We start from the raw sequence: 24974 nt of genomic DNA on the forward strand, positions 1-24974 counted from the left end.
CAGGCTCCAAGGCGAGCGACGGAAGCAGCCGCTCTTAGTTTCCGGCAACACGACAGCGGCTGCCGAGCGACCCGGAAGTATTCCCATTTTGCGTTGTCTGGGCTTGGCGGCAGCCGGGCTCGGACTGGACGTGCCACTATGGGGTCGTCCAAGAAGCATCGCGGAGAGAAGGAGGCGGCCGGGACGACGGCGGCGGCCGGCACCGGGGGTGCCACCGAGCAGCCGCCGCGGCACCGGGAACACAAAAAACACAAGCACCGGAGTGGCGGCAGTGGCGGTAGCGGTGGCGAACGACGGAAGCGGAGCCGGGAACGTGGGGGCGAGCGCGGGAGCGGGCGGCGCGGGGCCGAAGCTGAGGCCCGGAGCAGCACGCACGGGCGGGAGCGCAGCCAGGCAGAGCCCTCCGAGCGGCGCGTGAAGCGGGAGAAGCGCGATGACGGCTACGAGGCCGGTGAGGAGGCGGGGCCTGCGCAGGGGGCGGGTCGGGCAGGGGTCCCGGAACGCGTGGGTCTGGGTGTGCGCGCAGTGTCAGCGAAGCTCTTCAGGCCAGGAAACCCCCAAGCTGTCTACCAGCTCTATTAAATAGTCTTTCTACGGGATCCCTTGAGCCCAGGAGTTAGAGGCTGCAGTGAGCTGCGGTCCCGCCAGTGTACTCCAGCCTGGGCAACAAAGCGAGACTCTGTCTCAAAAAGAAAAAAGTCTTTCTACGGTTGTTTGGGATTAGAGGTTGACTTTCTCCACTTAGCTGCTTGAGGACAGAGGGCTTCTGTTTTCCTCAGTTGTCTGGTACAATCAGATTCTCAATAAATATGTTGAATGAGTGAATGAAGTAGTGTCAGCATATACAGAGGCAAGAAAAACCTGGTATTGGACGAATCGTGTAGGGCGCATGGTAGAGAAATGAGGGAGTAAGATAGACAGGGATGTGAACACAAAGGACCCTGTACTGTAGGCTCTGTTAAGAACTGTAGATTGTCTTGAGGATAGTAGGGAGCCATGGATGTGAGTTGAGGAGTGAGTTGCTCAGATCCGTATTTTGTAAACATCACTGGATTGAGAATTTAGTCAAAGGTAGTCAGGACTGGAGACCAGGAAACCAGGAGGGCTATAGGCCAGGGGAGGGCTGATGGTGGCCTGCACCAAGGCAGCAGCAGTGGGATTGAGAGAAGTGGACAGGTTGGAGAGGTGTTTTGGAGGAGGAATGAACAGAACTCAGCACTTGTATGAGGGTGGGAAGAAGGAATGGAGGATGACTCCTTGAATTTTGGCTTGAGCAGCCAGATAGGTAGTGGGTGTCATTTCTACTGAAATTGAGGAGTAGGGAAGAGAAGCAGATTTGGAGCGGGTGTGGGGGGAGATAGTTCACTTTTGGGGTTGTCAAGGTTGATGGTAATGGGGAAATCCAGAGTTTGGACTGGATAAAGCCATTGGGAGTCAGTATCTGGGTGGCCAGTGAAGCCCCTGAAAGACTGTGACATGAGAAGAGGGGGTCAGGACTAGAACCTGAGAAATGCCCTTATGTTAGTAGTAGGCAGAGAAAGATGTTAGCAAAAAAAGGAGACAGAGTAACCAAAAAGGCAGGAAAACCTTTGTGTCATGGGAACTTTGGGAAGAGAGTATTGTTAGAAGGAGGGAGTGATCAGCAGTCCCACATACCACAGGAGATCAAGCAAAACCAGAACCGAAAAGAACCCACTAGATTTAGAAACGAGGAGGCTGGTGACCTTGGGGAGCCTGGAGAGGTTGGGATCCACGGCCCAGGTGGAGAGAGAAGCCTTTAAGATAAAGGAGAAGGTAGGATGCGGGATGGGAATGCAGGAAAGGAAGAGTTGTTTTTTTGTTTTGTTTTGTTTTGTTTTTTTGAGACAAAGTCTTGCTCCATTGCCCAGGCTAGAGTGCAGTGGCACGATCTCAGCTCACTGCAAGCTCTGCCTCCTGGGTTCAAGCAATTCTCCTACCTCAGCCTCCCGAGTATCTGGGATTACAGGTGCGCACCACCGTGCCTGGCTAATTTTTATATTTTTAGTAGAGACGGGGTTTCACCATCTTGGCCAGGCTGGTCTTGAACTTCTGACCTCATGATCCATCTGCCTCGGCCTCCCAAAGTGCTGGGATTACAGGCATGACCCACCATACCCGGCCCAGACCTTGTCTCTTAAAAAAAATGAAAGAAAAAAGTAGAGGGCAGAGTGGTGACTACAGCAGTTTGGATGTCTTGGGTCAGGAAAGGAAGGTGCACAGAAGAGGCAGGGCTCTGAGACTGGACTCGGGCAGAGGAGCTGCTGGGGAGCTTGGGTGGAAGAAGCTGCTGTTTTCTGGTGTTTCAGCAGGCCCAGGTGCTGGTGAGGGGCCCTCATTTTTGATCCTGCAGCTGGAGCCAACGATGCTGGCTTCTTGGCCCTGTGTTCAGCTCCTGAGCCATGCTTCTTCTTGTTCCAGCTGCCAGCTCCAAAACTAGCTCAGGCGATGCCTCCTCACTCAGCATCGAGGAGACTAAGTGAGTACTGTCTCCCTTGTTTCTACTTTGTTTTTCTAAGAGAGGTGGCTCTGGGGCCAGCACGGGGGAGGCTTTCTCACATGAAAGTGTGCTAATCAGAGTTGGAAAGATTGTTTAAATCATCTTAGCCAACAGTTGACTTATAGAAGAGAAAACTAGAACCTAAGAGTAAAGTGGCATTCACTGGTTAGACGCAGACCAGGCTGGCGCCCATGTTTCCTGCTTTGGAGGCCAGGGCCCTTCCCAGTGTCCTAGGCTGCCTGGGGCAGACTCTGTGTTTGGGACCACTCACTCCCACCCTGTTTCTCCTCCTGTCTGTCTGGAAATGCACATGGCACCCTGTGTCTTTAATAGCCCCTAACACTTGTATCTCTTGTTGTCAGCAAACTCCGGGCAAAGTTGGGGCTGAAACCCTTGGAGGTTAATGCCATCAAGAAGGGTGAGTATGGGGCTGAGGATAGGGTTTGGGGGAAAGAGGCCATCTGAAGGGATCTTTGAAGAAGGTGGGGTTAGAGGGCAGGTTCAGCACTGTTTAGTGGTCTTACACATGCATATTTGCCGGAAGGCATGAGGTCCCTCCTTGCTGGTATAATGGGGATCTGGGGCTCCGCCTGCTCTCTGAGTTGGAGCTGTGGCCGTCGCATACTCACTCTGGCTGTGAGGAGTTGTTAGATGGACTGGAAGATGTGCACACTTGCTGCAGACTGCGCTGTGCGGGGGTGGGTTTCTTGTTTTTCTTTAAAGCACGATTTGAGGGGCTTTGGAAGCCACAGAGGGTCCTGTCGTGCTGCATGGGTTGGCCAGGAGTGTGGGGACGAAGTGGGAGTAGGGAGGTGAAGGATTGTTCCTTCCTGTCCTGACCCCTTCTGGCCCCCTGAGCTGGAAGGGGGCAGGGTGAGTGGCTCCCTCCTCTCCCCACCAGCCATGGGCGGGCATAGCCTCATGTCTGGGCCCCCCTTCCAGAGGCGGGCACCAAGGAGGAGCCCGTGACAGCTGATGTCATCAACCCTATGGCCTTGCGACAGCGAGAGGAGCTGCGGGAGAAGCTGGCGGCTGCCAAGGAGAAGCGCCTGCTGAACCAAAAGCTGGGGTGAGGGGTCCTGGCCAGGGCAGGCAAGGGAAGGGCTGGGGAGGCCACCATCCTTGGCTGCCTCTTGAGTGGGGTGGGGAGCAGGAGCTGGGCTCCTCGAGCATCACTTTCTCCCCTTTTCAGGAAGATAAAGACCCTAGGAGAGGATGACCCCTGGCTGGACGACACTGCAGCCTGGATCGAGAGGAGCCGGCAGCTGCAGAAGGAGAAGGACCTGGCAGAGAAGAGGGTGAGCACCTGGGCAGCATGGCGTGGTCGCCTAGTGCTTCTGGTGGCCTGACGGCACTGAGGCAGGGGCCGACCCCAGAGAGGTGAGACGGGGCTTGGAGAGGGGAAGGGCCGTGGTCAGTAGCATCCACTTTGGATTCTCAGCAGCTTTCCTGCAAGGCCTGCCCTTTTTGCACTCCGCTTGGTAGAGCCCTGAGTGTTTTCTGGTGATGCTGAGTGGCCTGAAGTCCTAGGTCACCCCTCCCTGTCCCGTAGGCCAAGTTACTGGAGGAGATGGACCAAGAGTTTGGTGTCAGCACTCTGGTGGAGGAGGAGTTCGGGCAGAGGCGGCAGGTGAGGCTGCAGCAGGGGTGGTACAGGGGGCACTGGTGGCCTCGCTACCGGAATCCCGAGGTTGGGTGCGTGGAGGGAGGTTCCTGACTCGCCGATTCTTCCCTTAGGACCTGTACAGTGCCCGGGACCTGCAGGGCCTCACCGTGGAGCATGCCATTGATTCCTTCCGAGAAGGGGAGACAATGATTCTCACCCTCAAGGACAAAGGTAATGCGAGCTGGGTGCCCTGGGTGGGGGCACAGCCTCTGCTGAGTTGCGGACAAGTGTGAATGGCCACTGCTCTGTGCTGCCCCCAGGCGTGCTGCAGGAGGAGGAGGACGTGCTGGTGAACGTGAACCTGGTGGATAAGGAGCGGGCAGAGAAAAATGTGGAGCTGCGGAAGAAGAAGCCTGACTACCTGCCCTATGCCGAGGACGAGAGCGTGGACGACCTGGCGCAGGCACGGCCTGGGCAGGCTGGGTGGCGGGGGCTGAGGTGGAGAATGTCGGGAATGGGGGCTCTGAGGAGGTGGTGGCTCAGTGGCTTTTCAGGAGCCAGCCTGGGTCCCAACCTGTACCTCTTGCCTTGCAGCAAAAACCTCGCTCTATCCTGTCCAAGTATGACGAAGAGCTTGAAGGGGAGCGGCCACATTCCTTCCGCTTGGAGCAGGGCGGCACGGCTGATGGCCTGCGGGAGCGGGAGCTGGAGGAGATCCGGGCCAAGCTGCGGCTGCAGGCTCAGTCCCTGAGCACAGTGGGGCCCCGGCTGGCCTCCGAATACCTCACGCCTGAGGAGATGGTGAGCCCTCCCGTGCCTTATACTCGGGGTCACGATTCTCCCTCCCTCTGGGGCTCCTGCCCTGCCCGCAGGCACTGAGAAGACAGGGCGAGTATTTGTGTTCACAAAACGCTTGGCCTCGCGGGCGAGCACTAAATGGCAACCGGGGGAGGCACCAGGTGTGGATGGGTCAGGGCTGCTGAGCCAGATGGGCCCCAGTCTGTTTCGGCTCTGCCATGCTGCCAGCTCGTGCCTTGGATAAACCATTTAACTGTGAGCCTGGGGCACCCCATCTGGAATGGCAGTGACAGGAGCCGCCTCCTGAGGTTGCTGTGAGGATGAGTGACAGCGTGGGTGAGGGGTGACTGGAGAGGTGTGCGTGGATTCTGTCCACAGGGTGACTGTGTGAACGTGAGGTAGACAGCTGGTGCGGTAGGCGTCTTCCTCAGTGGGTAAGAGCAGGACTCTGGAGCCAGACTGCCCAGCTCTCCCACCTAGGAGCTGGGCAACCTTGGGGAAGGTACTTAACCTCTCTGTGCCCCAGTTTCCCTAGCTCACCAGTGGAATTGAGATAGTAACCACCCCACATGTTGCTCATGTGTGGGAAGCGCTCAGGACACTGGCTAGCACAGAGGAACACCAAAGAAGTGTTCACTCTCGAGGGCTTGTGGCGACCTGCCTTTCTGTGGCCCCCGCTCCATGTCTCGCCCCTCTTCCCTTAAGGTGACCTTTAAAAAGACCAAGCGGAGGGTGAAGAAAATCCGCAAGAAGGAGAAGGAGGTAGTAGTGCGGGCAGATGACTTGCTGCCTCTCGGGGACCAGACTCAGGATGGGGACTTTGGTTCCAGGTGGGCTTGGACACGGTGGTGGGGCGAGATGGCTGGGCTGGGGTGGCCTGGGGACCGGTGCTCACCAGAGAGGCCTCCTTCCCTCAGACTGCGGGGACGGGGTCGCCGCCGAGTGTCCGAGGTGGATGAGGAGAAGGAGCCTGTGCCTCAGCCCCTGCCGTCGGACGACACCCGAGTGGAGAACATGGACATCAGTGATGAGGGTGAGGGCCCGGCCAGGGGGTGGGAGGGGCAGGGACAGGAGCCGCGGGTTGGAGGAGATGGTCTGAGCAGGCATCCCCTGTGTTTCCCCCAGAGGAAGGTGGAGCTCCACCGCCGGGGTCCCCGCAGGTGCTGGAGGAGGACGAGGCGGAGCTGGAGCTGCAGAAGCAGCTGGAGAAGGGACGCCGGCTGCGACAGTTACAGCAGCTACAGCAGCTGCGAGACAGTGGCGAGAAGGTGAGGCTGGGCGTGGGCGGGCCTAGGGCTACCAGTGCGTCAGCAGTCACCTGTCCTCACGAGCACCTGTGTCATAGGCGACAGCCACATTCCTGTCTGAAGCCTCTTTTCCATTTGTTTTTTGTTTTCTGGGTGTTTTTTTTTTTTTTTTTTTTTTTTGAGACAGAGTTTCACTCTGTCGCCCAGGCTGGAATGCAGTGGCGCAGCCTCAGCTCACTGCAACCTCCACCTCCCAGGTTCAAGTGATTCTCATTCCTCAGCCTCCTGAGTAGCTGGGATTACAGGCGCGCGCCACCAGACCCGGCTAATTTTTATATTTTTAGTAGAGACGGGGTTTCACCATGTTGGCCAGGCTGGTCTCCAACTCCTGACCTCATGATCTGCCTGCCTCTGCCTCCGAAAATGCTAAAATTACAGGTGTGTGCCACCGTGCCCAGCCCACTATTCTGTTTAAAGTCATGTTTTGCAAAAATTTTTAGATGCCTGCTTTAGTAGGGGATCCTTTCCTCGCCTCTCTCTTCTGTGCATGTTTGTTGAATGCCTGCTGTGAGTAGTGCATTGTTCTTGGGCTGAGAAGGTCATTGGTGAACAGGACAGCCATGGGGCCCTGGGCTCATGGAGCTGGCTTTCTAGAGTGTGTGGGGGAGAGCGTGGGGAGCAGCAGTGACTTTGTTAATGCAGGAACGGTAATTTCTGATGGTGGTGGGAGCTGGGCACTCAGTAAACCAAGATAACGTGCCGGGGGTTGGGATCTTAGATGGGAGAGTGCAGGGAAGACCTTTCCAAGGTACTAGTTCATCTGAGACTTGAGTCACACAGAGGAGCCAGCCTTGCGGGGGGTTAGGGGTGGCAGCAGGTGGACAGGCTGGCATTTAGGCAGTAGACCAACCAGCAGGTGTCTCAGGAGAAGCGACCTTAGAGTGCCTGAGGGCCAGGGAGGCTGGAGCAGAGCAGAGAGTGAGGGGTGGCGTGAGCTGAGATGGAGAGGTAGGGGGCCAACGCAGGGGGAGCCTTGACCCCATGGTTGTCGCTGCCCCACAGGCACAGTGGGCCGGGCACTGCTCACATGTTCTGTGTTTGTTGATTCATTCCATCCTCCCAGCAACACCCTATGAGGAAGGTTCTGTCATCTCCATCATTCCAGAGGCCACACTTTTAGCCCTACCCCACACTTCTCACCTAGGAAGAAGCCAAGAAAGCGTGTCCAGGAGAGGGAGCAAGGGAGGGAAGCTTCTGATACTACTGGGAGGCAAAGTGGGGACAGTTGCAGTGGATTCAGGACCCGGAGGACAGGGGAGTTGAAGAAGTGAGGGCTGAACCCGGGACGGAGGCCAGGCTTACTGTTGAAGGGCTGGAGAGGACATATTTGAGGTTTAAGGGCATATGGTCTCTGTTAGGCACCTTGGATGCTGTGCTGTTATAGGGAAAACAGCCAAGACAGTCTGTAAGTGAGTGGGCGTGGCTGGGTTCCAGTAATACTTTATTTCTAAGAACAGGTGTTGGGACATAGTTTGCCCGGCTAAAAAGGAACAGAGAAATGGGGCAATAGGCTGACAGGGCTGTTTTACGACTGAAATGAACATAAGGGTTTCTAGCCCCGTGGATCTCAGCCTGCCTGCACATTAGACTCACCTAGGAGGTTGTTTTTGTTGTTGTTTTAAGAAACAAGGTCTCGCTCGGTTGCCCAGGCTGGAGTGCAGTAGTGCAATCATAGTTCACTGCAGGCTTGAACTCCTGGGCTCAAGGGATCCTCCTGCCTCAGGCTCTCAAGTAGCTGAGACTACAGGCGTGCGCCTGTGGGTCTCAGTGTGTTGCCCGGGCTGGTCTCAAATTCCTGAGCTCAAACGATCCTCTCGCTTCCACCTCCCAAAGTGCTGGGGTTACAGGCATGAGCCACCAGGCCTGGTGTAGCCTAGAAAGTTTTTGTTGTTGTTTGAGACGGAGTCTCGCTCTGTCACCAGGCTGGAGTGCAGTGGCGCGATCTCGGCTCACTGCAACCTCCACGTCCCGGGCTCAAGCAATTCTCCTGCCTCAGCCTCCTGAGTAGCTGGAACTACAGGTGCATGCCAGCACGCCCAGCTGATTTTTGTATTTTTTAGAAGAAACAGGGTTTCACCGTGTTGGTCAGGCTGGTCTCAAACTCCTCACCTTGTGATCCACCCTCCTCAGCCTCCCAAAGTGCTGGAATTAGAGGCATGAACCACCACACCCGGCCACCTAGAAGGTTTTTTAAACATATGAGCCACACCCCACACACTGTGCAGGCAAAAAAGTGGAAAGCCTATCACAGTGAACACCTTTGTCCTCTAGAGTCAGTAATTATAAACATTGTTACAGTTCTTTTCTTTCTCTTCTTTTTTTCCTGACCACTGGGAGTTGCAGATATCATGACACTGCATCCTTAACGACTTCAGCAGGCATCTGGCGAAATCAGGGCCTTCTCCCGCATAGCCACACTGCCCTAACAAGCCCATAAATGCTGTAAAACAGCAGCTCGCATGTCAACATTTTCCAGTTATCCCCCAAAATGTCTTTTTAGTTTTTTGTTGTAAGCAGCATCCAATCAAGTTTCCCACCCGCAAAGGAGCCTTTTCTGACTACCGGAGATTCTAGAGTATGTGGGAGACACATTTATGACGGAAGAAGAAAAAGATCTCGGCAGGCGGTGCTGGGGCCTAGAGTGCAAGTGAAGGGTGGGCTTGAGTGAAGCCAGCTCGTGTCGTCATTTATTTCGGGAGGGAAGGTGGGGAGGGCACAGCAGCTGTGGGTGACCTTGTTTAGGGGAAGTCAAGGCAGCCCATGGCCGATTGTTCTGGTGTTTTCCAGTGAAGAGGTGGCAGAGGTGGTGGTGCAAAGAGACGGGAGATGCTGTTCTGGAGAGTGGAGAGCAGATACACCCCGGGAGAAGAGCAGGCCTGCCAGTGGCAGTGTGGATGGTGGGATTCATGAGCTGAGGAGGGGGATGGTGGGATTCATGAACTGAGGAGGGGGATGGTGGGATTCAGGAGCTGAGGAGGGGGATGGTGGGATTCAGGAGCTGAGGAGGGATGGTGGGATTCATGAGCTGCTGAGGAGGGGGATGGTGGGATTCAGGAGCTGAGGAGGGGGATGGTGGGATTCATGAGCTGCTGAGGAGGGGGATGGTGGGATTCATGAGCTGCTGAGGAGGGGGATGGTGGGATTCATGAGCTGCTGAGGAGGGGGATGGTGGGATTCATGAGCTGCTGAGGAGGGGGATGGTGGGATTCATGAGCTGCTGAGGAGGGGGATGGTGGGATTCATGAGCTGCTGAGGAGGGGGATGGTGGGATTCATGAGCTGCTGAGGAGGGGGATGGTGGGATTCATGAGCTGAGGAGGGGGATGGTGGGATTCATGAGCTGCTGAGGAGGGGGATGGTGGGATTCATGAGCTGAGGAGGGGGATGGTGGGATTCATGAGCTGAGGAGGGGGATGGTGGGATTCATGAGCTGAGGAGGGATGGTGGGATTCATGAGCTGCTGAGGAGGGGGATGGTGGGATTCATGAGCTGCTGAGGAGGGGGATGGTGGGATTCATGAGCTGAGGAGGGGGATGGTGGGATTCATGAGCTGCTGAGGAGGGGGATGGTAGGATTAATGCCCCGAAGCAGTGGATGGTGGGATTGAGGATTGGGTTTTCTAGGGAGGAGGGACAAGGCAGTTAAGGGTTTCACAAAGGAGAGGTTCTGTTGATTTCCCCGAGTCTAAACTGGGTAACGAGGGACATAACAGAGAATGATGGGTGTGAGGACAGGGCCTGGAGTCGTGATGTGGTTGAAGAATTACTGGATTGAAGTTAATACAGTCAATGAGCTAGAAAGAAAGGCTGGAGAGGACAGAAAGGATCCTTGGAATTGAGGGGTTGTTTTGTTTTGTGATAGTGTCTCACTTTGTCACCCATGCTGGGGTGCAGTGGCTCTATCTCAGCTCACTGCAATTTGCACCTCCTAAAGGTGCTCTGTCCACATGCAGTCATTGGGGGTTAGGGCTTCCCGATATGAATTTAGGGGGTACACAATTCCTAGATAGGACAATATATTGTCAAGATGTCCATCTCCTGTAGTTCATTTCTAGGTTAAATGCAACTCCAGTAAAAATCCCAATAGGGATTATTTTGGAAGCTGGAAAACTGATTCTGAAATTGGATAAAGTAGGGGCATTGTGGCAGTGTGGGATTGCATAAGGATAGACTAACAGAACAGAGAGACCAGACAGCGGGGCCCCGAGACAGAATCGTGTCCCAGTGGGAAGAGTCGCTCGTCAGTGCAGCGAGTGGGCGTGGGACAGTCAGTTATCTATTTGGGGAAAAAATGAAATTGGGTTTGTACCTCACACCTTGCAGATAGATTAAGAACTTCAAAGTAAAAACTTCACATTTTGGAATCAAATTAAGGAAATTACATTTATAACTTTTTGGTAGAAAAGATCTTTTAAGTTGTCAGCATAGCCAAGGCAGGAGAATTGCTTGAGGCCAGGAATTTGAGACCAGCCTGGGGCAACACAGCAAGACCACCCCCCAACCAACCCCATCTCTAAAAATGTTTTTTTAATTAGCTGGGCATGGTGGCATGTGTCTGAAGCCTCAGCTACGCCGGAGGCTAAGGCAGGAGGATTGCTTGAATCTAGGAGTTCGAGGTTATAGTCAGCTATGATAGACTATAGCTGACTATATCACAGATAGCTATGATAGCCTGGGTGATAGAACAAGATCCTGTCTCAAAAAAAAAAAAAAAAACAAGAAACCCACAGGTTCCATGGGTGAGTTTCTTCAAGAAACCATGAAGAAAAAAGTGAACATGTAACTACATAGAAATTGAGAACGTGGCCGGGCGCGATGGCTCACGCCTGTAATCCCAGCACTTTGGGAGGCCAAGGCGGGCAGATCACGAGGTCAGGAGATGAGACCATCCTGGCCAACACAGTGAAACCCTGTCTCTACTAAAAAAAATACAAAAAAATTAACCAGACGTGGTGGCGGGCACCTGTAGTCCCAGCTACTAGGGAGGCTGAGGCAGGAGAATGGTGTGAACCCAGGAGGCGGAGCTTGCAGTGAGCCGAGATCGCGCCACTGCACTCCAGCCTGGGTGACAGAGCGAGACTCCGTCTCAAAAAAAAAAAAAAAAAAGAAATTGAGAACGTAAGTTTTTTGTTTTTTGTTTTTTTACAAAACATACCATGAAGAATATAAAAAGGCAGACCAAAAAGAGAAGGTATTTGCCCATATATACCACCAAGAATGGGTTGGTGTCAGGAGTATACAAACAGACAAAACAAATCAACACAACAGAAAAATAGGCGAAAGATGTAGATAAGACAGGCAGTTCACAGAAGAGAAAGCCTAACTCACCAGGAAAATACCCGGTGAATCCAGTTTCAGGAGGGATCACAGAAAGGTGAACCAAAACAGTGAGGCACCTGCCACCTGCCAACAATTCCGCAGAAAGGTCCAAGCCTGACAGTAGCGAGTAGGAGTAAAGGACATGGAGCGGCCAGAGTCCTCAGCCACGCTACTCATAGCCATGGGCAGGAGTCTAATTAGATGAGAGGGAATGTGTGCGTGCCCGGGGCCCACCCCACACCTCTCCCGAGTGTGCCCATGTGCACCAGGAGACATTGTCAGTGGCCCTGCAGCCGCAGTACTTGGGACAAAAAAAGTCCATCCTCAGTGGGCTAGAGAGCCAGATCAAGGAGCATCCAGCTCACGGGCTGTGATTCCATAGTGGAAACTGATGAGCTACAGCCATGTGCATCAGGGTTACTCTCAGGGGCACAGATTTTTTTACAAAACAAATCACAGAAGAGTCATACAGTGTGACTCAGGTTATAGAATAATTAATACACAACAAAATAACTGTTCAGGGGCAGGTCCTTATGTGCCAAAGCCATGAAGACAAGCCGGTGAGTCATGACCATGGATGGGGAGGGGACACTCAGGTCTGGGCAGGGCATTAGTGATGCTGCCCCAGCCCCAGGGAGAGGGACATGGGTGTGTGTTTAGTTACTGTTTTAAAAACTATATCAGCGGCTGGGTGCGGTGGCTCACACCTGTAATATCAGCACTTTGGGAGGCCTAGGCAGGTGGATCACAAGATCAGGAGATTGAGACCATCCTGGCTAACATGGTGAAACCCCCTCTCTACTAAAAATACAAAAAAAAAAAAAAAAAAAAAATTAGCCGAGCATGGTGGTGCATGCCCGTAATCCCAGCTACTCAGGAGGCTGAGGCAGGAGAATCACTTGAACCCGAGAGGTGGAGGTTGCAGTGAGCCAAGATCGTGCCACTTCACTCCAGCCTGGCCAACAGTGAGACTCTGTCTCAAAAAAAAAAAAAAAAAAAAAAAAAAACCATATCAGCCGGGTGTGGTGGTTCACACCTATAGTCCCAGCACTTTGGGAGGCCGAGGTGAGTGGATCACTTGAAGTTGGTTTCGGGACCAGCCTGGGCAACATGGTGAAACCCTGTCTCTACTAAAAATACAAAAATTAGCTGGTTGTGGAGGCATGCACCTGTAGTCCCAGCTACTTAGGAGGCTGAGGCAGGAGGATCACTTGAACCTGGGAGGTGGAGGTTGCAGTGAGCCTAGATCGCCCCATTGCACTCCAGCATGGGTGATAGAGTGAGATGGTCTCAATAAATAAGTAGCATATGATGTATTAGATATACCTCGTTTTATGTTTACAATGTTCATTAAAAAATAAGTGTTCCTGGCCGGGCGCGGTGGCTCACGTCTGTAACCCCAACACTTTGGGAGGCCAAGGCAGGCAGATCACGAGGTCAGGAGATGGAGACCATCCAGGCTAGTACGGTGAAACCCCGTCTCTACTGAAAAAAAATACAAAAAAATTAGGTGGGCGTGGTGGCAGGCGCCTGTAGTCCCAGCTACTCGGGAGGCTGAGGCAGGAGAATGGTGTGAACCCAGGAGGCGGAGCTTGCAGTGAGCTGAGATCGCGCCACTGCACTCCAGCCTGGGCGACAAAGTGAGACTCTGTCTCAAAAAGAAATAAAAATTAAAAAACAAACAAACAAATGTTCCTGGATGTCCTGGAAGACTTTTTTTTTTTTTTTTTTTTTTTTTTTTTGAGACAGGGTATTGCTCTGTTGCCCAGGCTTGAGTGCAGTGGCAAGATCACGGCTCACCATAGCCTCAGCCTCCAGGCTCAAGCAATACACCCACCCCAGCCTCCCAAGTAGCTGAGACTACAGGCATACACCACCATGCCTGGTTGATCTTTGTATTTTTTGTAGAGACTGTGCTTCACCTTATTGTCCAGGCTGGTCTCGAACTCCTGGGCTCAAGTGATCCTCCAGCCTCGGCCTCCCAAAGTGCTAGGATTATAGATGTGAGCAACCACCCGGCCCCTGGAAGAATTTTTTTTTTTTTTTTTTTTTTTCGAGACGGGGTTTCACTCTTGCCCACTCTTTTGAGTGCAGTGGTGTGATCGTGGCAGCCTTGATCTCCCAAGCTCAAGCAGTCCTCCCACCTCAGCCTCCCCAGTAGCTGGGACTATGGGCGTGTGTGACCACAATGTCTAATTTTTATGTTTTTTGTAGAGATGGGATTTGGGTATGTTGCCCAGGCTGGTCTCGATCTCCGGAACTCAAGCAATCCACCCGCCTCAGAAGATATTTTTTAAAAAATGAATGTAATATAAAATGAAAGAGGGGTGCAGAAGTGGACATAGTGACTCGAACCTTCACTGAGGAGTGAGGACTTTGCTGTCTGGGCTGCAGGGTTGAGGGAGAAGTTTTTTAAAGAGGGGAGATGGTAATCATTGTGTGTGGCTGGGCATCTGCGACAGGAGGGAAAGCAGAGGGTGCTGGTGGCCGTGTGGGGGTCGCTGGATTCAGTGCTGGCAGCATGAGTGAGTTCTCTTCCCATGTCACGGAACCTGCTTTCTTGGTGAAGCAGGAAGCGAGAAGCTGGGCTGTGGGAAGTCAAGCGTGGGCCACCTCACCACCCTGCGGGTTCTAGAAGTGCTGTCTAGAGTCCTGAAACCGGAGTTTGTCGGGGGAGGGGCGGGTGGCAGGAGGGAGCCTGGAGGAAGGAGTTTGAGGCTGAGGTAGTGTGCGAGGGGCTTTGGAGGGGGATTGGCACAGGCCTGGTCAGGAAGGCCCTGTAGGATGTTGGGTATTCATTCAAAGGGCATCCAAACCTGTTGATGGGTTTGGAGCAGAAGAGTGACCCCAGTGAAAGAGGTGCAGAGTGGAGTTAGGAGGCAGATAGCAGCTGGGCCTGCATGGGCTGTGGGCGTGGCCTGTCTGGCTGCTGCCAGGGAGGACCCTTAGGTTCCTGGGTCTCAATGGCATCACCCCAGAAACTGCTGGGTTTGCCCACAGCTGCTCCCTCCCCCAGGTGGTGGAGATTGTGAAGAAGCTGGAGTCTCGGCAGCGGGGCTGGGAGGAGGATGAGGATCCCGAGCGGAAGGGGGCCATCGTGTTCAACGCCACGTCCGAGTTCTGCCGCACCTTGGGGGAGATCCCCACCTACGGGCTGGCTGGCAATCGCGAGGAGCAGGAGGAGCTCATGGTGCATCTGGGGCGGCCCCGCCCTCTGCTTCCCTCGGCTGGGTGGGCTGGCTGGGTGGGCTGGCTGGGGCCGGGGCCGACCCTGGTCTTTTATGCCCCAGGACTTTGAACGGGATGAGGAGCGCTCAGCCAACGGTGGCTCCGAATCTGACGGGGAGGAGAACATCGGCTGGAGCACGGTGAACCTGGACGAGGAGAAGCAGCAGCAGGATGTGAGGGCCGCGCCGCTGGGGGGTGGGCGTTTGGGGGCGCTCAAGCTGGAGATGAGCACCGGGCTCGGTGTCTAGAGCCTCAGCCTCCTCATCCAGAGTGGGCTCTGCAGACCTCCCACGGCGATCTGAGGAGTAAATGAGGAAATTAAATGTTGTGGAGGGCTGGTGCCTGGCAGGTGGTGACCAGTGGGTGGGGCTGAGAAGAGCCGGTATGGCCTGCTAACCACCCCCGCCATGTGTCCCGTAGTTCTCTGCTTCCTCCACCACCATCCTGGACGAGGAACCGATCGTGAATAGGGGGCTGGCAGCTGCCCTGCTCCTGTGTCAGAACAAAGGTAGGGAGCTCAGGGCAGCCATGACTTGGGTGGGCTTGGGTGCTGCTGCAGGTGCAGGCAGGGCCCCCTCCGGTCCCCTCTGCTGCCCCTTTCTCTCAGTCCCAATGCTGGAGCCAGCTGCCCGGCCCAGAGCCACTCCTTCCCCTCCACTGTGGCATCTGTCCGTCTGCTCTGCCTTTGAGGCTCCACACCTGCTTGGGGAAGGAGAGGGGAGTTGAAACTGTTCCAGCTGTGGCACAGAGAGCCCTGGTGTTAGGACCCCAGCTCTGCCATTTCCCTGGCCAGTGACCCTTGGCAAGGGGCTCATTTCTGCATCTTTGCTTTGCCTGTAGAACAGGCCTGATGGCTTTCCAGAGGCAAGGAAAGGGAGATGCCCCCACAGGGCCTGCTCTGCCTTCTCAGGCGGCCCTGGAGCTGTGGCTCTCGAGGGGTTGGGAGTCTCACAACCCCTCCATCCCTAGGGCTGCTGGAGACCACAGTGCAGAAGGTGGCCCGGGTGAAGGCCCCCAACAAGTCGCTGCCCTCAGCCGTGTACTGCATCGAGGATAAGATGTGAGTGTGGTGGGGCCTGTGCAGGGCTGAGGGGCCTGTGCCAGCTCGGAGCTTCGGGACCACAGCAGGCGGCAGCTCCTCACACTAAGGCCTCCTCTGTCTCGGGCCAGGGCCATCGATGACAAGTACAGCCGGAGGGAGGAATACCGAGGCTTCACACAGGACTTCAAGGAGAAGGACGGCTACAAACCCGACGTTAAGATCGAATACGTGGATGAGACGGGCCGGAAACTCACACCCAAGGAGGTGAGCAGGGCCTTTTGCAGGCGGAGGCCCGGCCTGCCACAGGGAGGCCAAGCCCAGGGCCATGCAATACCCCAGGGTCCTGGCTCCACCAGCCTCTGGCTGGGGGCCTGATGAATGCCACGGATGGGGAGGGGGCCCTCAGGGCCGAGGAGGGCTGTGCCTCAGTTTGTCTCTAGTGGGCACAGCAGTCTCTTCGCAAGCCTGGCAGGAGGGTCAGACAGGCACTCGGGACCTCTGCCCTCCTGTCCTCACCTGCGTGAGCCCTTCACTGGCTTTCCTGGCCCGCAGGGCCATTCCAGCGTCCAGGCCCTTCCAGCACTCTCGCAGGCCGCCCGACCCTCCTGCCCTACCACTCAGCTGCCCCCTTGCTCTCTGGGGTTTGTCTCCCTCCAGCCCCAGCGTCCAGGCCCAGCCCCTGCGTGGCAGGTCTCCAGGTTCCCCATGCTCTGCCCCCATGGCAGCGCATCCACTAGCCAAGCTGGTCTCCCGGCCTCTGCTGGGGCCCTGCAGGGTGCCAGCGTCTGTGCTCTTTTCCCATCTCCTTCCCACTGCACCCCAGGCCTGGCATTGGGGTCAATCAACACCCGCCCTGTTATTATACACCTTGTGGGCACAGGTGGCTCCGGCCCCACCCAGGGCCCTGCATCTCCTCTCATGCCCCGCGTCCCCAGGCTTTCCGGCAGCTGTCGCACCGCTTCCATGGCAAGGGCTCAGGCAAGATGAAGACAGAGCGGCGGATGAAGAAGCTGGACGAGGAGGCGGTGGGTGCCCTTGGGGACGTGGGGGGCCCTGTGCCTGCCGGGGCAGGGGTGGCTGGTGTGTGGGGCCTGCTGCAGCCCTTTCTGAGTGGCCCCGACCCCTCAGCTCCTGAAGAAGATGAGCTCCAGCGACACGCCCCTGGGCACCGTGGCCCTGCTCCAGGAGAAGCAGAAGGCTCAGAAGACCCCCTACATCGTGCTCAGCGGCAGCGGCAAGAGCATGAACGCGTGAGTGGCTCGAGGCTGATGGGGTAGGGTGTGGTGGGGAGGGGTGGCGTGGCCTGTGCCTGCCTCTGCAGCCTCACGCCCCTGTTCTTCTCTGCAGGAACACCATCACCAAGTGACAGCGCCCTCCCGCCCCGGCCCTGCCTCAACCTTCATATTAAATAAAGCTCCCTCCTTATTTTTTCCTCCCTGGTCGTGGTACAGATTCCAGGGTTGGATCTTTGGTTGGGTGTGGCACAGAGTCTGGCTCCTGCTAGGTGAGACCTGGCCATCAAATGACACAAACAACTAAACGATGGAAGAGAGAGCGAGCCCGGGTCCTGTAAGGCTCCTTCCTTCTCCCCTGGCTGTCGGTCACACCTCTGCAGGGCCGGCTCTCTGATAGAAAGTGGAAGGCGGTTTTAGAAACTCATCACCCTGCTCTCTCCTGGCCTCGGGGGCTGCACAGGTCACTGTCCTGTAATGTCTCCCGGTCAGGGCAGCCCAGGACTGCCCAGCCTGGTGGGCTGGGGATTGGGCTTTGGGTAGGGCACAGGTGCCACCTTCTGTCCTGGCTGTCCTGTGCCACCCTGGTCTGTGTCTAGAGGAGTGAAACTCCCAGGGTTGGGCTGGGAGTATTTGGTGCACGCGGTATGGGGAGGGCTGAGCCCAGTGCCTCCTGGGAGACTTGTCCCGTGTACAGTGACCCAGAAAGATGAGATTCCTTGGCCTGAACTCTGTGATAGAGTGTGACTGAGCTGCTGGGGGACATGTGAGCCTCAAATCCATAGAAAGACAAACGGCCACCTTGGGTGCCCAGGATACTGGTGCCCCGCCCCACGTACACCCACATACTTCCCAGATGGCTCCCACATTTTAAGATTTTAAAAATGAAACCAAAAAATAAATTGAAGAAAACTGTAAACTTTAAAGAATAATCAGCTGGGCGCAGTGGCTCATGCTTGTAATCACAGCACTTTAGGAGGCTGAGGCAGGAGGACTGTTTGAGCCCAGGAGTTTGAGACCAACCTGAGTAACGTGGCAAAACCCCATCTCTACCAAAAATACAAAGATTAGCCAGGCGTGGTGGTGAGCGCCTGTAGTCCCAGCTACTTGGGATGCTGAGGTGGGAGGATCACTTGAACCTGGGAGACACAGGCTGCAGTGGGCCCTGATTGAGCCACCACACTGCAGCCTAGGTGACAGTCAGACCCTGTCTCAAAAAAAATAAAATTTAAAATAATCTTGGGGTGAGGAAACTGTAGACAAGGTGCAAAACCCAGTAGCCTGAAAATGCATGGTTGGCATTGACGCTGTCGCTTCTGCACGGCTAGAGCTGTGGGGCTGAGTCTTAGCCTGAAAATGCACGGTTGGCACTGACACCATTACTTCTGCGCAGCGGGAGCTGCGGGGCTGAGTCTTTGGGTGCCCTTCCTTGAGCTCTGTATTCTCTATAGTTTGACATCTGACTCTTGATTCTGTTTTCACCTTGGCTGCTTCCTTGGCTTCCTCAGGAAGGGTGTCCTGGGGTGTCTAGGCTGGGACTAGGACTTGGGGCAGTCACAGTCTGTTTCTCTCAAAAGCCTAGGAGGAGGCTGGGAACAGTGGCACATGCCTGTAATCCCAGCACTCTGGGAGGCTGAGGTGGATGGATCACTTGAGGCCAGGAGTTCGAGACCAGCCTGGCCAACACGGTAAAACCCTGTCTTTGACTAAAAATACAAAAAAAAAATTAACATGTAGGCCGGGCGCGGTGGCTCACGCCTGTAATCCCAGCACTTTGGGAGGCCAAGGCGGGTGGATCACGAGGTCAGGAGATCGAGACCATTCTGGCTAACACGTTGAAACCCCGTCTCTACTAAAAATACAAAAAATTAGCCGGGCGTGGTGGCAGGTGCCTGTAGTCCCAGCTATTCGGGAGGCTGAGGCAGGAGAATGGCGTGAACCTGGGAAGCGGAGCTTGCAGTGAGCTGAGATTGCGCCATTGCACTCCAGCCTGGTCGACACAGCGAGACTCCATCTCAAAAAAAAAAAAAAAAAAAAAAAAAAAAAAACATGGCATGATGGCAAGTGCCTGTAATCCCACCTACTCAGTAGAATCGCTGGAGCCCAGGAGGTGGAGGTTACAGTGAGCCGAGATGGTGCCACTGCACTCCAGCCTGGGTGACAGAATGAGACCCTGGAAGCACCTCCTAGGCTTCCAGGGTTGGGACTGGGCAGTCAGGTGTCCCTGGCATGGACCCCAGGCCCTGGCCTACTGTCCAAGTCACACCTTGACGTCTGCAGGAAATGGCCCATTAGGAGGCTGTCAAAGCTGCTGTCACAGCTGAAAATGACCGCAGCCTGGGCTAGAGCCCAGGTGGAGCCAGGGTAGAAAAGACCAGCTTCAGCTCTGCAGCCGACTAACTTTCTGGCTCTAGTAACTGGGCAGACTACGTGGTGAACCAGGGGCCTCCTCGTTCACGCCATCTTGCTTCCTCTCTGCATCTCTGGCTCTTGGTCCTAGCCCAGAGACTTCCCTTCTCTGCCCTGGTGTACTCTGCTCTGCTCCCCAGCTGTGTCCTGCCCATGTGCCCAGGGCTGGGAGGGGTTGGGGACTACCAAATCCCTGGAGGCCTGAGCCCCCAGAGCAGACAGAACCCAAGGCGGCTTCCCACCTCTGCTGCTCAGTAGCCGGACGACACCAACGGTGCTTCTCCTGCCCTCAGGTACCTGAGGGGCAGCGATGGCTCAAAGGCTGCCCTGAGGGTCAGTGAGCCCTCAGCCAGGGCCTCAGCCAGGTGGGTGGCACTCAGGGAGGACAGGGTGCTTATGTTTGCCCTCTATGTTTCCCTTCACTGCTGCCTGACCTGAGGCAGGTCACCAAGTCTCTGTCTTACCTAGAAAATGTGTGTGTTGAGGGTGGGGGGCGTGATCTCAAGACTTCTAGGGCCACCCTACTGCATAGTTGAGGACTGATCCTTCCACAACTTCAACAAAAATGTACCGAGCATCTGCGAGCGCTGCCTAAGAACCCAGAGCAAAGCCGGACAGGCTGCCTGGGCCCGTGGGGCATGGGCCCTAAGAGCAAGCAGCCACTGCGCAAGGGCACAGCCAGGTGTGAAGGATGGGACGAGGCCCAGCTCCTGCCCTCCCAGGGCCCATCTCTCCTCGTGATGGGCCTTCCGGGTGTGGTGATGCCAACCCCAGCCCACAGCCCAGCAGTCCAGTGCTGTGTGGCCTTGGCTCTGAGCAAGACCAGGATGGGGTCCCCCTCTTGCTCTCGGGGCCTGCCCTCTCCTGTGCCCACCCCCTGCCCAGGTCCTCCAGGCTCCTCCAAGCCTCTGCCTGTGGCCCCAAACCTGCCCCACCCAGCCCCAGGCAGGGCCCTGCCTCTTCCTCCACAATTCAGAGATGCTCTGGAGGGTGCAGGCAGGCCCTGCCAGCATGGGCTCCCTGTGGACCTGGGAAAAAGTGCCCTTCTGGGCAGTGGACGCAGGCCTCAGGAGCACAGCCTGGTGGGCAGATTCACCCCCATTCATCCTACAGCGTGGTCCCTGGCGCCCCTCAGTGCCAAACCCACGATTGCCCTGGGGCTTTAGTTCCCTGCACTGCCTTCCCCAGCTGGTCCTGTCATTGTCCCTTGGCATCCTCAAGAAGGGCTCAGCCCAGGTGTACATTGGGCAGTGGACTGAAGGGGACAACCAGGGTGAGGACCTGGCTTTGCTGGTGTCGGGTCTCTGCGTTTCAGTGCCATGGGTGGGAAGGGCAGGCTGGTCCCAGGAAAGTGGGGATTCAGCAGTAAGTTCCCAGGAGGAGCAGGATTAATTGGCTGGAGTTCCCAGAGAGACCCACCAGCAGCCACGTGGACAGTGGAGAGCAGGGTGGGGCTGAGGACCCTGGCAATGCAGAGGTTGCTAAAAAGATTTTCCGAAACCGTGATACTGTTTAGAACCCATAGGAGAAAAATGATAGCTACTAAGATTTAAAAAAAACAAAACAAAAAAACAAAAAAAAAACTACAGAACCCATAGGAAAAGTTGCAAGCGATACAAAGTGTTTCCCCTTGAACCATTTGACAATCGGTGGTCAAGGGGATTCCGTACCGCCCCAACTAAGTGTGTGTTTCCTGCAAACAAGGGCGTTCTCCCACATAAACTAACGCCACCTAGGACATTGGGAAAAGTACCGTTGATGCATCACTTCCACCTCGTTTTAGACCCCAACTGTCCTAATGTCTTTTTTTTTTCTTTGAGTCGTAGCCTTATTTATTTACAAGCACTGGATGAGTCCCTGGCCACCCCCCAGGACAGAGCAACCCTACGCAGCCCCAGCGCAGTTAAATACAGTTGGGAGCTAGGGGACTGGAGGGAGGAATTAAGGGAAATACAGGACTAGGGACACATACTCTGTTAAGTGGTCACATACGGGCCAGATCCTGTAGTCTGCAGAGCCATGGCTGTCACCACCCCCACACCAGGACATGAAAGGTAGGGAGAAGAGCCTGAGGGAGCCGAGGCAGGCCCAGGGGTGCCCACCCGTCGTGCCCTAGAACGTGGAAGGGACAGGAATGGCTCTCAGGGAGTGTATGGGAAGGACGAGGCCAGAACTGTCTTCTTACGGGACCCAGTTTTAGGAAGAACACCTGGTTTGCTTTTCTGTAAACACAGCGGCCTTGAGGGAGCAGCTGCCCAGCAGAGGCTCTGCCTACCCCAGACCCGAGCACAGTCTAGCTCCTTCCCACCTCTACCCAGAAAGGATGGCAGCTGCTGGCTCCCAGCTCCCTTGAAGGGACCAGGCACAGTCTGTGAGTCCTCATGGGGCTCAGGAGAAGCTCTGGACAGGGTGGCTGACCTTCAGGCAGGCCCGAAAGAGGGCCTGGCCCAAACACAGCACAGCCAACAAGATGACAGACACCAGGCTGCATGGAGGCCTCCATGTCGCCCTGCATGCTTCCCTGAGCCAAAGCAGGTAGCAGATATGTCACTTCCACGGATATCTGCACCCATAGATGACACTTTCCAACAGTGAGGGTGACATGTGAACTCTGTCCATGGAAGAGTATTCCTGCAGTGCCCACGGATGGCCCTGACACCCACCTGAGGTTCTGGACCCCACAGTGATGATTCCTTTGCAGTAGGGCCGAGGGCAGGTAACCCGCTGGGAAGTCACTTTGCAGATGAGACAGCTATGAGGACTTCAGACATCTTTCTCCCTCGGGTGCGTTCTGGATTGGAGCAGCTTTGTTGCAGGTACTGCATTGACTACAAGCTGATGAGTTCTGCCTTCCACCTTGATGAGCAGTGGGCACTCTCACTCCCCAGGCTGGTCAGGGTGAGTAGGGGGCTGGGTGTACCTCATAGAAGGGGGTATGCCTGGGGTGGGGCAGGTTTACTGGCTTCACTCAATGGTACAAAGGGGGTCAGCATCTCTGGGCCCAGCCCCACTCCCATCCCACCCCACTAAATCATTGCCAAGGGAAGCCTCTCCATCTGCGGCCACCACTAGCAGGTCACCAGCCTAGTAATATCCTTTTTACTTTTTTTAAGACAAGGTCTCACTGTGTCGCCCAGGCTGGAGAACAGTGGTACAAACATGGCTAGCTGCAGCCTTGACCTCCTGGCTCAAGTGATCCACCCACGTCAGCTTCCTGAGTAGCTGGGACCACAGCTGCATGCTATCATGTCTGGCTAATTTTTTTGCAAAGACAGGGTCTTGCTATGTTGCCCAGGCTGGTCTCAAAATTCCTGGGCTCAAGCAATTCTCCTGCCTCAGCTTCCCGAAGTGCTGGGATTGCAGTACTAGCCACACCCAGCCGATAGTAGGTTTTAGCAAAAGGATTCAGTTCAGGCAACTGCACCCATTGCAGTTCTGGCCATGAGCCACCACACCCAACCAGAATTATTTCAAAAGATTTTAAGATAGAATATTTTGACCTCACATCCCTAGTAGGATATCTATTAAAATTTTTTTAAATTAACATAATGAAATCTTAAACACATTTAATAGTCTTATTGTTAGTAATAATAATGATGATATTGGCTGGGCATGGTGACTCGTGCATGTAATCACAGCACTTTGGGAGGCCGAGGCAGGAGGATTGCTTGAGGCTAGGAGCGGGAGACCAGCCTGGGCAACATTGCGAGATCCCCATCTCTACAAAAAATTTAAAAATCAGCCAGGCATGGTGGCATGCACCTGCAGTCCCAGCTACTCAGGAGGTTGAGGCAGGAGGAGTTGGAGACTGCAGTGTTCTAGGATCATGCCATTGCACTCCAGGCTGGACGACAGAGCAAGACCCTGTCTCAGAAAAAAACCCAAAAAATACAAAGAAAAGAAAACTGAAGCTGTGTAACAGGTACAATGGGATTCATTATTCCATTCTATCTACTTTTGAGTATGTTTGAAAATTTCCATTGTAGAACTTTGTTTAAAAAGAGAGAACAAGAACATGTTGGCTTAGCAACAGAAAAGCATACATATGTTCAGCTAAAGACATGAACAAGAATGTTCTTAACAGCACTATTTATAACAGCCCCAAACTGGAAACAACCCAAATGTCCATTAACAGAAGAATGAATAAATAGCCAGGCATGGTTCTTAGTGCCTGTAATCCCAGCTACTGGGGAGGCTAAGGATCCCTTGAGGCCAGGAGTTCAAGACCAGCCTGGTGACATAGTGAGACCCACCTCTAAAAATATTTTTTAAATTTAGCTGGGTGTGGTGGCTCATGCCTGTATCTGTAGTCCCAGCTACCCGGGAGGCTGAGGCAAAGGATTGCTTGAGCCTGGGAATTTGAGGCTACAGTGAGCTATCCTCACACTTGTGAATGGCCACTGCACCCCAGCCTGGGTGACAGAGTGAGACTCTGTCTCTAAAAAAAAAAATCAACAAAGGGTAGACATTCATATAACCGAATGAGTAACATGGATGAACCTCATGGACATGAAACTATACATACTGTTTGCTTCCATTTAATACAAAATCTGGAAAAATTATTTTATTCTGTTAGAAGCAGTATAGAAGGCTGGGTGCGGTCACTCATGCCTGTAATTCCAACACTTTTGGAGGCCAAGGTGGGAGGATTGCTTGAAGCCAGGAGTTCTAGAGCAGTCTGGGTAACAAAGCAAGACCCTGTCTCTACAAAAAAATTTTAAAAATTACCTGGGCATGGTGGTGTGTGCCAATAGTCCCAGCTACTTAGGAGGCTGAGGCACAAGAATCACTTTAACCTGGGAGGTGGAGGTTGCAGTGAGCCGAGATGGTGCCATTGCGCTCCAGCCTGGGTGACTGAGTGAGGCTCTGTCAAAAAAAAAAGCATCGTTTTAAATAATGACATAAATATAAAAAATGGCCAGCATGGCTGGGCGCAATGTCTCACGCCTGTAATCCCAGCACTTTGGGAGGCTGAGGCGGGCGGATCCCGAGGTCAGGACATCGAGACCATCCTGGCTAACACAGTGAAACCCCATCACTACTAAAACTACAAAAAATTAGCCGGGTGTGGTGGCGGGTGCCTGTAGTCCCAGCTACTCGGGAGGCTGAGGCAGGAGAATGCCGTGAACCCGGGAGGTGGAGCTTGCAGTGAGCCGAGATCGCGCCACTGCACTCCAGCCTGGGCGACAGAGCGAGACTCCGTCTCCAAAAGAAAAAAAAAGGCCAGCATGAGAATGAGTGAAAGTTCATAAACTCTTCCTATGGTGACTCACATATGGCATAAGGAACTAGCTCACTGGTTTTGCCTTCTCCTTCCTCTCTTCTGTAAGGTTCTTCATTTCCCAGGCCTGTAACTTGCTGTCTTCCCACTACGGTGCCTTCTAATAAAGAGCTTCCAAAACTAAAAACAACGTAAATCTTTGCTGTGGTTATTTTTTGACACATCAAAAAAGGCACCAAGCCTAGATGTTTTTAAAGCTTCAAAAGTTTATTGACCGGCACCGTGGCTCACACCTT

At 54.4% G+C, this 24974-nt stretch overlaps 2 protein-coding genes across 15 annotated transcripts in view; one reads left to right on the plus strand and one right to left on the minus strand.

Moving 5' to 3' along the window:
- Positions 1 to 130: 130 nt before the first annotated feature.
- SART1 (spliceosome associated factor 1, recruiter of U4/U6.U5 tri-snRNP) lies at positions 131 to 17251 on the plus strand. The gene is made up of 20 exons (XM_003828650.5): positions 131 to 451; positions 2440 to 2497; positions 2881 to 2936; positions 3461 to 3587; positions 3711 to 3816; positions 4071 to 4148; positions 4256 to 4355; positions 4445 to 4587; positions 4719 to 4925; positions 5628 to 5752; positions 5840 to 5955; positions 6048 to 6190; positions 14563 to 14736; positions 14837 to 14947; positions 15195 to 15282; positions 15744 to 15834; positions 15945 to 16080; positions 16752 to 16841; positions 16945 to 17066; positions 17164 to 17251. The coding sequence occupies exons 1-20, from the start codon at positions 139 to 141 to the stop codon at positions 17180 to 17182; spliced, it is 2403 nt and encodes an 800-aa protein (XP_003828698.3). The 5' UTR covers positions 131 to 138; the 3' UTR covers positions 17183 to 17251.
- EIF1AD (eukaryotic translation initiation factor 1A domain containing) overlaps positions 13600 to 24974 on the minus strand; it is a 26741-nt gene continuing 15366 nt past the window's right edge. For 8 of the 14 annotated variants that reach the window (XR_010113442.1, XR_004665123.3, XR_010113450.1 and 5 more), the window contains one exon: positions 23370 to 24323. The gene's annotated coding sequence lies outside the window, so the exon portion shown is untranslated. Of the gene's footprint in view, positions 15073 to 17264; positions 22397 to 23369; positions 24324 to 24974 lie in introns of those variants that run through there. The other 6 variants (XR_010113444.1, XR_010113453.1, XR_010113452.1 and 3 more) reach the window with 5 other exon arrangements.

The sequence above is a fragment of the Pan paniscus genome, chromosome 9 (assembly GCF_029289425.2).
Source record: "Pan paniscus chromosome 9, NHGRI_mPanPan1-v2.0_pri, whole genome shotgun sequence".
Taxonomy (NCBI): domain Eukaryota; kingdom Metazoa; phylum Chordata; class Mammalia; order Primates; family Hominidae; genus Pan; species Pan paniscus.

What these genes read in the sequence shown, in the direction of transcription:
- SART1 (XM_003828650.5), top strand. Translation starts at nt 139, where the DNA reads ATGGGGTCGTCCAAGAAGCATCGCGGAGAGAAGGAGGCGGCCGGGACG. An exon ending in CGATGACGGCTACGAGGCCG is followed by an intron (nt 452 to 2,439) that starts GTGAGGAGGCGG and finishes TTCTTGTTCCAG; the next exon opens with CTGCCAGCTCCAAAACTAGC. An exon ending in CTCAGCATCGAGGAGACTAA is followed by an intron (nt 2,498 to 2,880) that starts GTGAGTACTGTC and finishes TCTTGTTGTCAG; the next exon opens with CAAACTCCGGGCAAAGTTGG.